Here is a 15,624-nt window from a genome sequence, read left to right as displayed (position 1 = left end):
GAGTACCAAAGACAGAGAAAGAAAGAACGGCATCTTTACTAAAGGCGATTCATGCAAAACTACTTTAAGGTTATAAAGTAGGAAAATTATGACAAAATGACATTTTCAGGTATGCTTTATTAATTAACTAGCTCTGATTTTGTGATCAATTATGAGCTTCAAAATATTGAGTAGTTATAGAAAATGTGTGTTAAAATGTTTTTCAAATTATCTGTCTTTCCAGTATCACAAAAATAAACAGAAAACAAAATTCTGCCAAAATTTTATAACGATCTGAAATAAAAAGCCACCCTACTTTTATCCATTGACTTAACGTGACCTTGGATGAAAAATGTAAATAAAAAATTACCTTTACAGCTGCGGTGACAGCAGCAGTAGCTGCTAAATTTAATCCTTGCCGCCCAAAGTTTACCATAGTCTCATAGCCTCGTTCCTTTGCTTGTACAATATAATCATCAATCTCCTGGGAAGAAAAACCCCAAACCCATAGATATTAATTTCATTTAAAAATAGTGCCAAGAAGCCAGACTAGGACTTACCCCCATAATATAATACTCTCACTAATTTTATAGCATAAACCATGTAATGGCGTACATTTCTAACAAATGATTTGTGGAAATAATTTATATATCTTACCCTTTCCTTTGAAGAAAGAAGTGGATGAAGGAATTTTCTATATATTAAACTTGCTCCTTTGGTATAGGGAGAGAGCAGCCATATGACAAAAGCAATCTTAAGCTCATAGTACAGGGGGAACCTAACAAGAAAAAAATCGAAAAAACCATGGTGAAAATAAACTACAAACAATGAGGAAATCACAAGAAAGCTTTTTAGAAAGTTCAGTCACTGTGTTAAGTTTTCACCTTTAAAAGTGAGTGATCAGGGAAACATCTACGGTTGAATCTACAAATTAACCTCAGTAGCTATAGATCAGTTAATAAAAGAGCGACCTGATCCCAAAGAGATTCACACCTTCCAGTACAAGATGCCTCCATTTAGGCAAGCATGGGCAAGCTGCCAGCTGACTGCAGCAGTTCAGAGAGGGCATGAATAGCATTTAACCAGGGCAGCCGTGTACACTCACCCTGTCTGCAGAGCCCAACTACCACCTGACCCACCTCTGAGCATCAGGACTCAACTTGATATGCTCCAAGTACTCAATGTTACCTCAAACACATATCGCCTTCTCTTTCTCAGAACTCCCGGAAAACTTCCCCTCCACTGTCATTTGGCCAGAATTGCAGCATTGTGCAGACCTACATTGTTTATGTCAAGGGGAATGGGATTACCACTGCAACAGACTGGGAATTAGGGTTATACACCCATGTCCTTTCCATGTGACTCTGCAGGGCCCTGTAGGCCAAGTACACTTCCTAAAGCAATGATTGTGGGTTTAGCCATGGAACCTGCTTTGGCTAACAGAGTGTGAGTGTGATCTGTGTCACATGCCAACAGAAGCTTTAAATGCCCTCACTCCAACACCTCCAACCTCTTGCTTTAAACTTTAGCTTTGTGCCATGAGAACAGCTTGCTTCCTCAGCCATGGTTCTGAAACAAGAAGACATTTAAAACTGAGCTGAGCCCAGCAAAGCTGCAGCCAATCATTTGCCCTCAAGTAGCTTGAGCAATAAATAAATGTTTTTTTTTTTTGAACCCTCTGTGCTTTTACGGTTGTTCATTGTTACAGCAAAAGTTAACTAATACATCATGAGGGGACTAGCATCTTGTGGTCCATGAAGTATTAGGGATACATGATAAATGAACAAATCTGGGTTCTTCTGATGAGGCACATGGGTTGGGGGCAGTAAGGAATGACTGCTGTGTAGTCAACAAAGGGTCTCTGCCACAGTGCAACTATAGAGGACTTCCTGGACTTTCATTGTTAGTGGTAAACTTTTTCTACATTGTTCACTGTTTTTTTTCTGCCCCCCTTTTTTTTTTTTTTTTTGTGAGGAAGATTGGCCTTGAGGTAACATCTGTTGCCAGTCTTCCTCTTTTTGCTTTAGGAAGATGGTCACTGAGCTAACAGCTGTGCCAATCTTCCTCTATTTTATGTGAGATGCTGCCACAGCGTGGCTTGATGAGTGGTGCTAGGTCCACACCCTGGATCCGAAACAGCTAACCCCAGGCCACCGAAGCAGAGTGCGCGAACTTAACCACTACACCACCAGGTGGCCCCTATATTGTTCACTTTTTAATAATGTATATATGTGACATTTGCAATAGGAAAAAATGAGAAATCTTCAAAGAGACCTTTGAAACTTAAGACACCTGGCATGGTTTGGAATCTGTGTTCTGCCACTTAACAAACAAACAAGCAACCCTCCCCAACACCCCTAAACCAAAAACTTAACAGGTAAATGAATGAGCTTTGGGACAGAGGAAGGAAAACTTACATTTCAAATCAGAAGAGAAAGATGGGTGCAGATACAGAGAAGTTCATAAATAAGGGCAGGTTGTTAAGAACATTTAAGTCTGATGACTTCTATTTTTTTCTAGCAATCCAATGTGACCTAATGTGCTGTGAGAATATGATGAGAACAGCAAAGTCAGAAAGACAGTTTAAGGAGAGAACAGCAAATGTCTGAAACAGATACAGGAGGGAATGGAAGTAAAGGGAATGGGGAAGTTCAAATTGATACCTATATGAGCAGCCGACTGGTTTTATCGGCTGCATTTAGTACCACAGGTAAAGAAGTAAAGAAGGGCTAATCTAGGCTGAAGGTTTGTGCAGCAAGGGCAACTGAAGATACTGGCAAATAGTAAGTTTAAAGACTTTGAGAGGAGGGCTTCTTGAAGTGACGGCAAAGTTTAGATGAAAAAGCACCACTGAAACAGAGGACAAGGAGGTTCAAGTTGTTCCATTAAGTACTGTTCCTCAGTAAAATGTTAAATACTTGAGGATATAAAGATGCTTGAATTTAATGTTGTCTCAGCTATTTGGAATAGAGGGGCTAAGGAGCTGGTGGTGAGTGGGCGTCCCCATGGATGTCGACGTCATACGGTCTGAATGTTTGTAGATGAGAGTTTTAAGGGTGGGGAGGGAGTGCTAAAACCAGATGCTGTGGGCTTCAAAAGAGGAGTTGTTTAGGACGTGATAAGGAAGAATAGCCTGAAGTCATCAGTGTGGAAAAAGGACAAATGACAGCCAAGTGTCTCTACTGCAAGATACTGGGAGGTGTGTGGGAGGTGGGCAGGGAGTGGCACATGGGGAGAAGAATGAGCTGCCTTTCTCTGAGGGGGCCTCTAAGGAAAGTGATGTTCTTATGGGGAAACCAGATGAAGAAAATGAGGCATTGGGTAAGTAGGTAACTAGATCAAATTCACTTAGTTAACAGTAAGAACAGGAGAAGAACTCAGGACACATGATAATGAGTCTATAGAATCTATAGTCTGGCCCTTTCTCAATACCAGAACTTACCAAGCAACTGTCTGATCTGCTACTGTTTCAATCACAGTATAGAGAGCAAAAACAATCCAGTACATCATCCATCGAACCTGGAAATAATAAAAATCCTTATGAAATAATACTAAAATTATATGCAACTCTGAATAATTATATATATGTCATATACATTTCTAGATACCTGGTATGTTGGATCAAACGCAGAAGGTGATGGTTTAATTCTCAACAGGTTTTATGTCTAAGTTCCTCACATCATTACATCGATAGTCTTGGGATACAAGAATCAAAGAATAACAAATCTCCAGGTCTGATACAATGTAATGTAGGAATCCGAATGAAAGAATTGGAAAAATAGGATATATTTTTCTTTTTTTAAAACAAAATATTTTATTTTTCCCTTTTTCTCTCCAAAGCCCCCTGGTACATAGTTGCGTATTTTTTTCAGGTGTGGGTCCTCCCAGTTGTGGCATGTGGAATGTCCCCTCAGCATGGCTTGATGCGCAGTGCCATGTCCTCACCCAGGATCCGAAGCAGCAAAACCCTAGGTCACCGAAGTGGAGTGTGAACTTAACCACTTGGCCACGGGGCCAGCCCTGGATCTATTTTCCTTAACTGGAGAATTCTTTAACAGATTTTTTTTTTTTTGAGGAAGATTAGCCCTTGGCTAACATCTGCTGTCGATCTTCTTCTTTTTGCTGAGGAAGACTGGCCCTGAGCTAACATCCGTGCCCATCTTCCTCCACTTTATATGTGGGACGCCTACTACAGCATGGCTTGCCAAGTGGTCTGCACCCGGGATCCAAACCAGCGAACCCTGGGCCACCGAAGCAGAATGTGCACACTTAACTGCTGCGCCACCAGGCCAGCCTTAACAGATCTTATTCTTATCTGCACGCTTCTTTATGAAGCCTATTTGCTATTTATTTGTTATAGAAATAATATAATGTAAAATATGACCACATTTAATCTTTATTAGTCTTTTAAATTTTGCATTCCTTATTTCTCAATATATAGAAACTGTTCAGAAACCAAAGAACATTTCTGGGTTTGTTACATCCATAGGGCTAGTCACCCAGCTGGAAAGTCTAAGGTTAGTGTTTTTTCCTCTTTCCCTGCATATAAGCCTGTAATGTCTCACACATCCTTTTCTTTCTACTCAAATACTATGATGGTTGCTACAAGAGACCAAATGTTTGTGCCCCCCTCCCCCCGCCCCGTCCCCCAAATCAAATTCATCTGTTGAAATCCTAACCCCAAATGTGTACTAGGAGGTGGGGCCTTTGGGAGGTGATGAGATCATGAGGGTGGAGCCCTCATGAATGGGATTAGTGTTCTTCTAATAAGGCCCCCAGAGAGCTCTCTCGCCCCTTCCACCATGTGAGGACACAGTGAGAAGATGGCTGTCCAGAAACCAGGAAGTAGGTCCCCACCTGCCATTGGGTCTGCCGGCACCTTGATCTTGGACTTAACCAGACTCCAGAACTGTGAGAAATAAATTTCTGTTGTTTATAAACCACCCAGTCTATGTATTTTTGTTACAGTAGTCTAAGTGGACTAAGACAGTAGTGCAGGACGTTTTTACCTCTTACCTGGAACAGAGCAACCTGACTGGTTCCTGAGACTCTGGTGTCAATTTGTACCAGTCCTTTCCACAGAATGCTGCCAGATTAATTTTTCTTGAACTCATTCCTCCAAATTTATACCCTTCCACCTATCAGAGTATATAGACTCTCTTATTTCTCAAGTAGGCTGGACTTTCATTTAGGATTAAAATCTTTCCTCTTCTGCTCAATACTATAATAGCTAATACACAAAACCATGCCAACTATGGGCTAGGGACCCTTCCAAGTGCACAACATGTATTAATTCATTTACTCCCCACAACAACATTACAAGGTAGGAAACATAATTATTTCCACTACAGATATGGAAAAAGTGGCACAGAGAGGTAAAATGACTTGCTCAAGGTCATTTAGCCAGAATTTTAATCCAGGCTGCCTGACACTGGAATTGGTGCTATGAGCCAATTATACCATGTGGAGAAAGAAATTGTAAGGAACTGCTGAACGTGAGGTCCAAGAATAACCACTACTTCCCTCGTTCTCGTCCCAGTGAGATGACAAAAAAAATTTAGGGTACACAAATAGCTCGAAAACTGACCTATTTAGTTTTAAATACAGATGCCTGTTTGGATATTCCAGAGACAACAGGAAACTACAATTCAAGTAGATTTTACGGTTTTCTGTTTTCATGGACAAACATTAAAAATAGCTATGAATAACTTTTGAAGCAATGTATTGTAAAATACGAATAATACCAATTTACTCTAATTCATAGAGACTCCTGAAAGCTTAAAAAATCTGCCCAAAGCAAATAATAGGGCATATTATCTATATTTGAAATGAGAAAATTGATTTATAAGATTATCATCTCAAATTTTTAAAAAAGGCCAGAAGTTCTCTTCAGGTTTTCACTTTTCATGAGTTCTCTTAAATCCTTCTCTGCTGCCAATTTCAAGCTTTTGTCCAAGTATGGGGATATTCTTCCAGGGTTAAAATCCTATGTATATTTTCTCCCCACCCCTCCCTTTTAAAGGAAAGTGATGCTCTCATGAGTTCATTCACTTAGCCTTTCCAAATCCAAACACTAATTTAGTACTTGCATCTCTCTACTGTGTTCACAACACAGGTTATCTTTTACCCTGTTTGACTATAAGCCTCCCCCCAAAAAGAAATTAAGAAAAAAGACTGTAAACAGAATGATGAGCTTTTATAGAGCTAGAAGGGACGTCGGAGGTGACCAAACTTTTAAAAACTGTACAACCCTTTACTGGAAAAAACTATAAAACAATTACAAGAGACACTGCTCTGAGTGGGCCTCCCATTCTGCCCACCATAGGACTCCTGAGGAGACGCCAAGAAACCCTAGTGCTCCATGAGGCAGAGTTTGAAAACAAATACTGCCGTAAACTCCTCCCATTTTATTGAGGGCCAAAATAAGTAAGTTGTGTGAGCTGGGAAATGGCTGAAGGAGGTACAGTCCACCTCGAAGCCTGTGTTCAGGGCAGTTTTTCAAAGAAGTGGCTGCCTTCAGACCCATCTTTTCTGTTCTCTCTCCCTCTCCTGTACTCAGCACAGGGATTTCAGTGTAAACATTGTCACCTTCTTTCCCAGGAAAGTGGAGGCTTAAATTGTCTCTCTCATAGAAAGTTTAGGAAACTTTCAGAAAAGTAAAATTATTTAAGTCAATGCTTGTTATTTTTCATTATTTCACAGCCATCATTACGGTTGTGACCTTCCAAATGGATAACAACTATAAATAATACTGCACAAAACGTCATAATTTACCTGGTAATACAGTCGAGTAGAGGTGAAAGGGACTGCCGTTTCGTGGACTAGTTCTCGAATGGATTAGAGCTGCTACATGCCCCATAGATTCCAAAAGCACTCTCGCTTCAGTAAAGTCAAGTGCTTATTCGGTTATTAATAACTCAATTAATATTAATATATAAATTAATTTATATTAAGTGTTAATTTAAACAATTATAATTTATATTAATTTAAACTAATTTGAAATCCCACAAAATAAATAAGTGCTTTAAAATATATGTTTCTCTCTAAAAAAACAAAACATTGTTTAGGTTGTGAAAATATTTAATAATGTCAAAAACAAAAAAAGGAGAAGAAGGCGGCCAGGACTTTTTAGTTAAAAAACAACAAACCACACCAATCATTAGGGTATTCCTGGACACTTTCCTGGAATATTGGCTACAATTTTATATAAGCAATACTCCCTGGTTTTAACGAATAAATTATTTGACAATCTCCTCTCTTAAACTTATGGAGTTTTCATTCTCGTTACCAGAAATATAGACCTTTAATATAAAGAAGTCTAGGCAATAATTAAATGAATTCAATAAGCACGTGTTATTCATGGGAGCAACCACAAAGAAAGTTAACCTTGAAAAGATATTGCTTTCCTTTTTCTATTAATGGATTTGTTTGTGATTTTATACCAAATGATTACTCAGCAAAGCTTTTATTTAAACTATACCTCAAGGCTGCTCACCCTCCAGTTTAAGGTTTTGCCCAAAGGAAATAACAGAAAGAAGGTCAAAAAAAAAAAAAAAAAAAGAAAAGAGCAAGTCACAAAATTATAACTATAATTAAACATGTGAAAATAAAATAATCTTTACATCAACAGAAAACATCAAAACAAAATGCAATACTAAAACAAAAAATTCACAGGAAAACAATCACAATGATAATCTTATGAATGCATATAACCAAATCTAATAGAAATAAGTGCCATTAAAATGTTATGCAAATAAAAGTAAGTTTACAGGTAACTTTATAAATCACAATCCACCTTTTAAGTTGCTGGGAAAAAAGGTTACTGGCATCATCTTTATTTGGTAAAAATTATGTTCTTATGAAAGTGGGAACAAATAGTATTTCTTTTCAGTTCAGAAACAATTGGTAAATTCAACAAACTGTTGTTTAGATCTCTTCATGAGAACAATGAGTAACAAGAAAGCTGTACCCAACTTTTCCCTAAATGTCTCTTTGATCCCAGGGAATTGCATTATCCAACAAGGTGAAGCTTATACTTATAAGCACTAAGATGGATACAAACATCCTACTTTTGATTAATCCTCTATATGAAACATAATTTAGACACCTCTTAATGATGCAGCCGGCATCATTACATATAACACTCATTGATACAACTGTAGCAAACCCTACCTACTTCATGTCGTGGCAACAGAAACATGAAGCTTCTGTCCTCAAGGATTTAACATTTTGTTTGGGAGAAAAACGAGTGAATAACTGATAAAAAACAAATGTTCTGCTGTTTTTACTATATTTGATGCACTAGCTCCCAGTGTGAGTCAAGATTGCAAGAATCTGAAGAAAGCTTACTAAAGGGACTATTTATAAAGTTGTGGGCAGGGTTCAGGAAAACCAATAAAGGGTAGTGGCACACCCTTGAGCTAGCAACAGCAGGACCTGGCATTTCTCCTAGGTGTGAAGGAGGGAGGAGAGGGAAAGGTTTCCTGGAATCAGAGAGGATAACTGTAGGGGAGAGCTGTAGCCTCAGGTAGACAGGCACCGATAACTCGGTGGTGGCAAGGGGGAAGTGGAGGGAACAGTACTCTGACGTCATGCTCATTCTGCCATCTGATCTGCAGGAGCCTCTCAGGAGCCAAACCCAAAGGGAAGCCAGAGATGACATAGTCTGTATTGATCAGTCTCCTGGGCCATAAACAAGGCGGAGAAATGTGGACTGTGGAGGGGAAACTCCACTGGAGGGGCAGATGGAAGTTCCCAGCACAGCCCGTCAGCTCTTTGAACCACAGCCAGAATCGAAGTCATTTCTCACCACATCCACACATAGCTTCCCAGCCCAGATGACGATATCTCCTGTCTGGATTATTCCAATAGCAATAGCATTCTAACTGACCACCTAGGTTTTGTGAATCTACTCTGCATATAGCAGTCAGTTTTATTTTTTCCTGAGGAAGATTAGCCCTGAGCTAACATCCATGCCCATCTTCCTCTACTTTATATGTGGGATGCCCACCACAGCATGGTGTGCCACGTGGTGCCATGTCTGCACCTGGGATCAAACCGGCGAACCCCGGGCCACCCAAGTGGAATGTGTGCACTTAACCGCTGCACCACCGGGCGGCCCCAGCAGTCAGTTCTCTCTCTCTTTTTTTTTTTTGTTGATGCATTTTTTTATTTGAAAGTGTAAATGTTTATGATATTTTTTTTATTGAGTTAATGATAGGTTACAATCTTGTGAAATTTCAGTTGTACATTAATGTTTGTCAGTCATGTTGTAGGTGCACCACTTCACCCTTTGTGCCCAGCCCCCACCCCACCTTTCCCCTGGTATCCACTAAACTGTTCTTAGTCCATAATTTTAAATTCCTCATATGAGTGGAGTCATACACAGATTATCCTTCTCTCGCTGGCTTATTTCACTTAACATAAGTCCCTCAAGGTCCATCCATGTTATTGCAAATGGAATGATTTTGTTCTGTTTTACAGCTGAGTAGTATTCCATTGTATATATGTACCACATCTTCTTTATCCATTCGTCCCCAGCAGTCAGTTCTTAAAACAGAAGCCAAATCATGTCATTCCTCTGCTCAAACCCCTCTGATGGCCCCCATCAGAATTCTTACCGAGAAGGCCCTGTGGATCTGGCACTGCCTACCTCTCTGGCCTCATCTGCTGCTCCTCCTCCTTCTCTGTTCTGCTCCAGTCACACGGGCCCTTTTACTGTCCCTTGTGTTCTAATACGCTCCTGCCTCAGGGCCTCATACATGCTGTTTCCTTGCCTGAAATGCTCTTCCCCTAGTTATCCAGGTGGACAGCTTTCTCACTTGCTTCAGGCCTCTGCTCAAATATTTATCGAGAGGCCTTTCCTGACCACCTTGTTTAAAACATCAACGTCCTCCTAACTCCCTTATCCTGACTTATTTTTCTCTTTAGCACATATCATGCACCATAGACACATCTAACAAATACTTATGTTTTTTTTTCTGCCTTTCCTGACTGGAATGTAAACTCCGAGAGGACAAAGAATTTTATTTTGTTCACTGCTGAATCCCTGTGCCTGTCACAGAAGCTGCTCAATAAATATATGTTGGTGAATTGTTGAATGAATAGGGGCTGCAGAGCTTAGTGTGCTCCTTTTCATAAGCAATGCAAAAAGCCAGACAGTAGATAGGAAGTAAAGACATGATGAGAAATTATAAATTACTCTTTTAAGAGATCTGGTTTAAAAAGAAAAAAAGGAGAGGGAGAATAAAAAATAGCATGAGGCAAAACAAAAGCATGTTTACATCCTCAAGGATCAAACATTTTACTGGGGATAATGACATTCAATTTATGAGAAAGCAGGAATACTTAATAGAACAATATCCTGGATGAAACAGACAAGAACAGATTAGAAAGAAGAGTGGGCTCAAGAAAGAAGCTGGGATACATCTTCCTCTGTCACAGGAGGAAAGGAAGAAAAGACTGGCTGTGTAGGGAAGAGGGTTGAAGCGGTTCATAGTTGAGAATGTCTATTTTTTACTCTGCCGTGGGAGGGCAGGTCATCATTTAAGGCTGGGGATAGGTGAGAAGGACAGTGGATTTGAGAAGAAGAGTAAAGTTTTAGAAAAGTTATGTATATGGATGGGAAAGGGACTTGCCTGGGGTAGAGATGGAATAGATTATGTGACCAAGAATGCCCTCACCTGCTCTGGCTGCAATGAAAGGTGTAAGACAGTGAAACAAGAGAGGGATGCACGTGACAGCTTGCTGTCCATAAGAAGGCCTAATAACAGAGGTGTACCTGGGGAGTGGCCCAGCTGAGGCCGGTGCTTCTCAGCCCCTCTTTGATGGTAGGTGGGACCACATGACCAGTTCTCACCAACAGAAAGCTGAGGCTTTTCGGAAGTGGGTGTGTCTCCCCACAGGCTCTTCCCCCTTCTGCTGGCTGGGAGGGCAGGAAGCAGAGCAACCTTGGAACCTTGGAACCTTGTTGAAGATGGGCAGAGCCCCAGTTCTTAAACGGTTGCTTGAGAGTTCCTTGATGAAATGAACACTAACCTGGACTGCTATGTGAAAGAGAAATATATTTCTATATTTCTTCAGCCATTGCATTTTTGTTGCATATTATAATTATAGCAGCTTAGCTTACCCTAATATGAAAGGTTTTACTCTAATCTCTGTAGAGATTGAGAGAACAAGGCCATAGAGGCAATGGTTCCAGAATTAGGTAGGCATTGATCATAGTGCTATTGGCTGCCATCTGTGGCATGGCTAATGCCTGGTTGGTGGTGACCAATGACCTGGAAATGGAGAAGAGGACTACTATTTTAAGAAACTCCGGTTAAGATACCCTCAGGGGATTCTCAGACATATTTAGGAAGAAATTGGAGGAAAGGAAAGACTGATGTTCTCATGTAGCAGATTGGGCCAGAGCCAGAAAAATATTATTTTAAATTACTGTTGTGACCCCTTGGCAAGTGTGGCTTCTGTGTGAATTTGTTAGTTATCATCTGTGTTGTCAGTATGTATTATACATGCCTTCAGTGGCAAGCCCCTTCTACTTTCAATAGGCCAAGAATTGAGATAAATAAGATTGTTAGAAATATGCATAAAGTTTACAGTAAACATATTCTGAGTGGTAGGTCAAGCTATACAAAGAATAAAGTGCATAAAAGTCCGTGGGAAGACTAAATGAAAAATGTTGTTTAATGGTCTATTTTGCTTACTTTGCTTTGTTTTTTTTCCCCAAGGGCACCTAATGTCTGGTACGGTACTTGGCCCAAAACAGATGCTCAAAAATATTTATTAAAAGAACAAGTGACTTGTCTAACCTATAAGCAAAATTGTGATTTCCATTTTTCCTAATTATTTGGTAATAATTTTTTTTGAATTAGTCACAATGAAATGGCAATCATTTTTATCTTGGAACACTTTACCCACTATATTTTTCATGAGCAGAGAAATGTGATATTTTAATTTAAAATAAAATATTTATAAATAAAAGATCCCTCAAATGGAATCTTAAAATCATTTAAATATCAAAATGAATTTATTTCCAAGAAAATACACTCTTGTAATTAGGCAAGTTCTTTTGAAAAGTATGGAGTTATCTGTGATAGAAAACCATAGTATCTAAAATTACATTCTGGTTTATACAATGCATGGATCAGATTATTCTGCTTAACAAGCCAGCACTTGCTTTATTATTACGCAAAATCCACAAGGCTTTTATAAAGATTTAGCATTTCAGAAACCCAGACAGTCATGTGATGGTGTTTTAAGCTTTACTCCCTCAAAGGAATTAGAGGATATTTTAAGCCTGAGTGAACACTGTAAAATGAGTGTACTCATAGGCTAAATTTACTATCAAAAGTCCATGCTCCATTTAACAGGTATGCATTTACCTATTCCTGATGCCAAAAGAAAAGGAGGGCTCATTTCATGATTTTTTAACATTTTTCAACAAAATAAGTTTTTATGATTTACATTCCTAGACAAAATTTTTATAAAACTCGTTTAGATCCCAGAACAAATATAGCAAACAAAAAGTGAATTGCAACTGTAAAATAATCCCCATGATTTCCATCACAGAAGTTGAGAACAATGCACAGGCCCCAAATATATAAGAGAATATCATGTTCTGGGGGGAGACATGTAGCTGTAGATTTATAAGAGTACAAATAATAGTGGTTATGGCATATTAATTCAAAAGTACTTTTCTTAAGTTGTATCTTCATATAACTTATCCTTGCTATGCTATGAGCAGTGTGATATTATGATAGCAATTATAGTAACAATAATATATGTTAAATGATACAACTGTGTCAAATTATGCTTGCACAATGAAAAGAAAAAATACGATATAATAATTTGATAAATATTTCTTAGAGCCTATTATAAACAAAGTCCTTTGACATGAAATAGTTACACACTTGGATGTCAAGGTTTTCCTATCCTCAAGAAGCTTTCATGAGAGGGATTAGTGAAAGAAGATACATAAAAGGATAAGAATAGGGTCTATTACATTGATTACCAGCACGATGTTTGATCCATCATATAACTACTAATATTTTATTATATCTTACATATTATTCATTTGCCTTGTATGAATGAAATTCCTTCACTTCCAAAGGATAGCCTTCCCTAACAGCCCCCGCCCCCTCCAAAGGTCGGATACAATCTTTGTACATTGTACTTCCCTTTTGTAGTACATCTGTGTAATGGTTTGTATAACATCTGCCTCTGTCGTTTGATTCTAACAACCAACAGGGACCGAAATTGTCTCGTTCATCATCATGTTCCCAGGACCTAGCACTCTGTGCCTGGGTAAACAAGCACAGAGGAAGGCTTTTACTTAGATTCTTAATTTTAAGGTCTGAGTTGATGGAGGATTCAAACAAGTAACTCTGGACTGCAAACAGCAGTTTACAACATATTAATCTATTTTGTCAAAGTTGTTTTCAAAGTTATCAGAGATCAAACAACTTTCCAACGTCTCTTAATTTCAGATTCTTTGAATCATAAAGCAATTAATGATGGTCTTTAAGAAAAAATGAAAAATTGCATATGCCTAATGATTTCAATTATAACCACACTAAGTAAATACAGAGCACAAAATACTAAAATGTGCTTCACCAGAAAAAAACCTCTGCTGAATCTGAAAAGAAATAAACACTGCTGAACTTCAGACCACCCAGAGAGAACTTTATTTCTTGAGCATTATTAGTTATTCACTCAAGTCAATTCATCCAAACATCCATTCTATACAACATTTCAGGGACAACAGAGGGACCTCCTAAGATAGAATTCTTTAGAAATAGTATAGAGTTGAAAAGATTTCTCCAGCTTCATTAACATTATGCAATAATTTGGTTACTTCATAATGACTTTTTCCTCATTAAAAACAAAGAGGAACAAAATGTGAGAAATGAAATAGAAAAACTCCCTCTTTCATCCAACCCAGATGGCTCAGTTATGGGATTTTTCCCAGAGCTGTGCCAAGTTAGAAGCATGCTTGAAAATAAGCTAGCTGAAGTTCAATCCAAAGTGAACAGAGACCATGGCTGAAAATAGGTGTTTTTTTTTTTTTTTTTTTTAAAGAAAGTGCATGTGTTGGGGGGAATATGTTAGGCTAGAATTGATTTGGGCTTCCTCAGCTTTGGGGTACTTCCTCCTCCACTGCCCCATTTGAGAATGTCTTAACAATCTACAGCTCCTCAGGCCTCAGATGTTGGGGAGTGACACTTTCAGGTCCTGAACTCCCAGCAACATGGTTTACCTGCAGTTTCTGGGTACCACTGCCAAAGACCTCACAGCATATCCTGTTGCTCTGAAGGAGAAAGCATCACATTATACAGACGTATCTGGTGTTAAAATAAATTAAAATGGGGCAGATTGTAAATAGAATTGTATACTTCTATCACAATATGGCTTTGGTCTTCCCCAGTGTCCTTGAATCACAGAAGCCCCATGTATCTCATACCTTACCTTAGTAGTTTGAGGAGCTTGAGAGAAGGAAAAAAGTGCAAAAATGTTTAAAAACTAGAAGATAACTAATTAAAAAGGAGTGTTGAAAAAGAAGATGTAAAAAGCAGGAACTGCTTATGGGAACTGTTTCCAGGAGCAGAATTTAGGAAAGAATGACTTCTAAGTCCAAAATAACTCTCTCCATCCACACTGGCTGAGAATTCACATTTCACTTTTTTTTTGTGTGAAGATGATTAGCCCTGAGCTAACTGCTGCCAATCCTCCTCTTTTCACTGAGTAGGGCTGGCCCTGAGCTAACATCCGTGCCCATCTTCCTCTACTTTATATGTGGGACGCCCCCACAGCGTGGCGTGCCAAGCGGTGCCATGTCTGCACCCGGGATCCGAACCAGTGAACCCCGGGCTGCTGAAGCAGAACGTGTGCACTTAACTGCTGCGCTACCGGGCCAGTCCCACATTTCACTTTTAATATTATTTAAAGTCTTATTGATTTATTTGAGATAATAAATATTTGTAAGAGACATAGTTCACTTTCAATATCACCACATAGAACTTGGGATTTTAGCATGGGAAAGAGCCTATCCAGATAGAGAGGCATAAACTGGATTAAATGGCCATCTTATTGGTCATCCAAGTTTCAATGCTAAATTGTTATCCGAGCTTCCTTTTTCCCTTAGTGTTCTCAAAGTCTTGCCCCATTTATGTTTCTTACTTGAGGCATTCTCAAGGACTGGCACCACTTCTTAGGTACCTAGGTACCTCAGTTCCCCATCTATCTTTACATGTCAATTCCATCTTGCTATTTCTACAAGAGAACTAACCTAATTACTACAAGGTCTGCTTCTGTCTCCAGGTGACTGGCGAGACTATGACATAGTAAATAAAAAATTTCGTTCTTCAGATAAGATACCACTGTCTATATACAAGTTATAGCTTTATATTATAGGCGCGACATCATACTTTAAACATACAATAATCATTCAAACAGTAAGAACCAGCCTTTATGATTCCGGGGTCACATGGTCTTACTGAGAAGCAAAAACTGATAGAAAAAAAACTCCAAGAGAATAAATCTCTGACTGAAAATGACCCTGACCCTGTTATCAAATTGCTTTCCTTCAAAAGCACATGCAATCAACCTCACAGAGAGAACTGAGGTCCATATTTGGGCAAGTGAAAG

General features: G+C 39.0%; 1 protein-coding gene across 3 annotated transcripts in view; it reads right to left on the bottom strand.

Annotated features, from left to right (window-relative positions):
* REEP3 (receptor accessory protein 3) overlaps positions 1-15,624 on the bottom strand; it is a 96,157-nt gene that overhangs the window by 22,934 nt on the left and 57,599 nt on the right. For all 3 annotated transcript variants that reach the window (XM_070563585.1, XM_070563592.1, XM_070563578.1), the window contains 3 exons: positions 3,422-3,498; positions 637-757; positions 350-463 (listed from right to left, as the gene is read on the bottom strand). In XM_070563585.1, the coding sequence (XP_070419686.1) occupies positions 350-463; positions 637-757; positions 3,422-3,498 (312 nt within the window). The remainder of the gene's footprint in view (positions 1-349; positions 464-636; positions 758-3,421; positions 3,499-15,624) is intronic.

This window comes from Equus przewalskii, chromosome 1, assembly GCF_037783145.1.
Source record: "Equus przewalskii isolate Varuska chromosome 1, EquPr2, whole genome shotgun sequence".
Classification (NCBI taxonomy): domain Eukaryota; kingdom Metazoa; phylum Chordata; class Mammalia; order Perissodactyla; family Equidae; genus Equus; species Equus przewalskii.
Note: the sequence above shows the minus strand (reverse complement) of the source record. Positions and strands in the feature narration are given on the sequence as shown.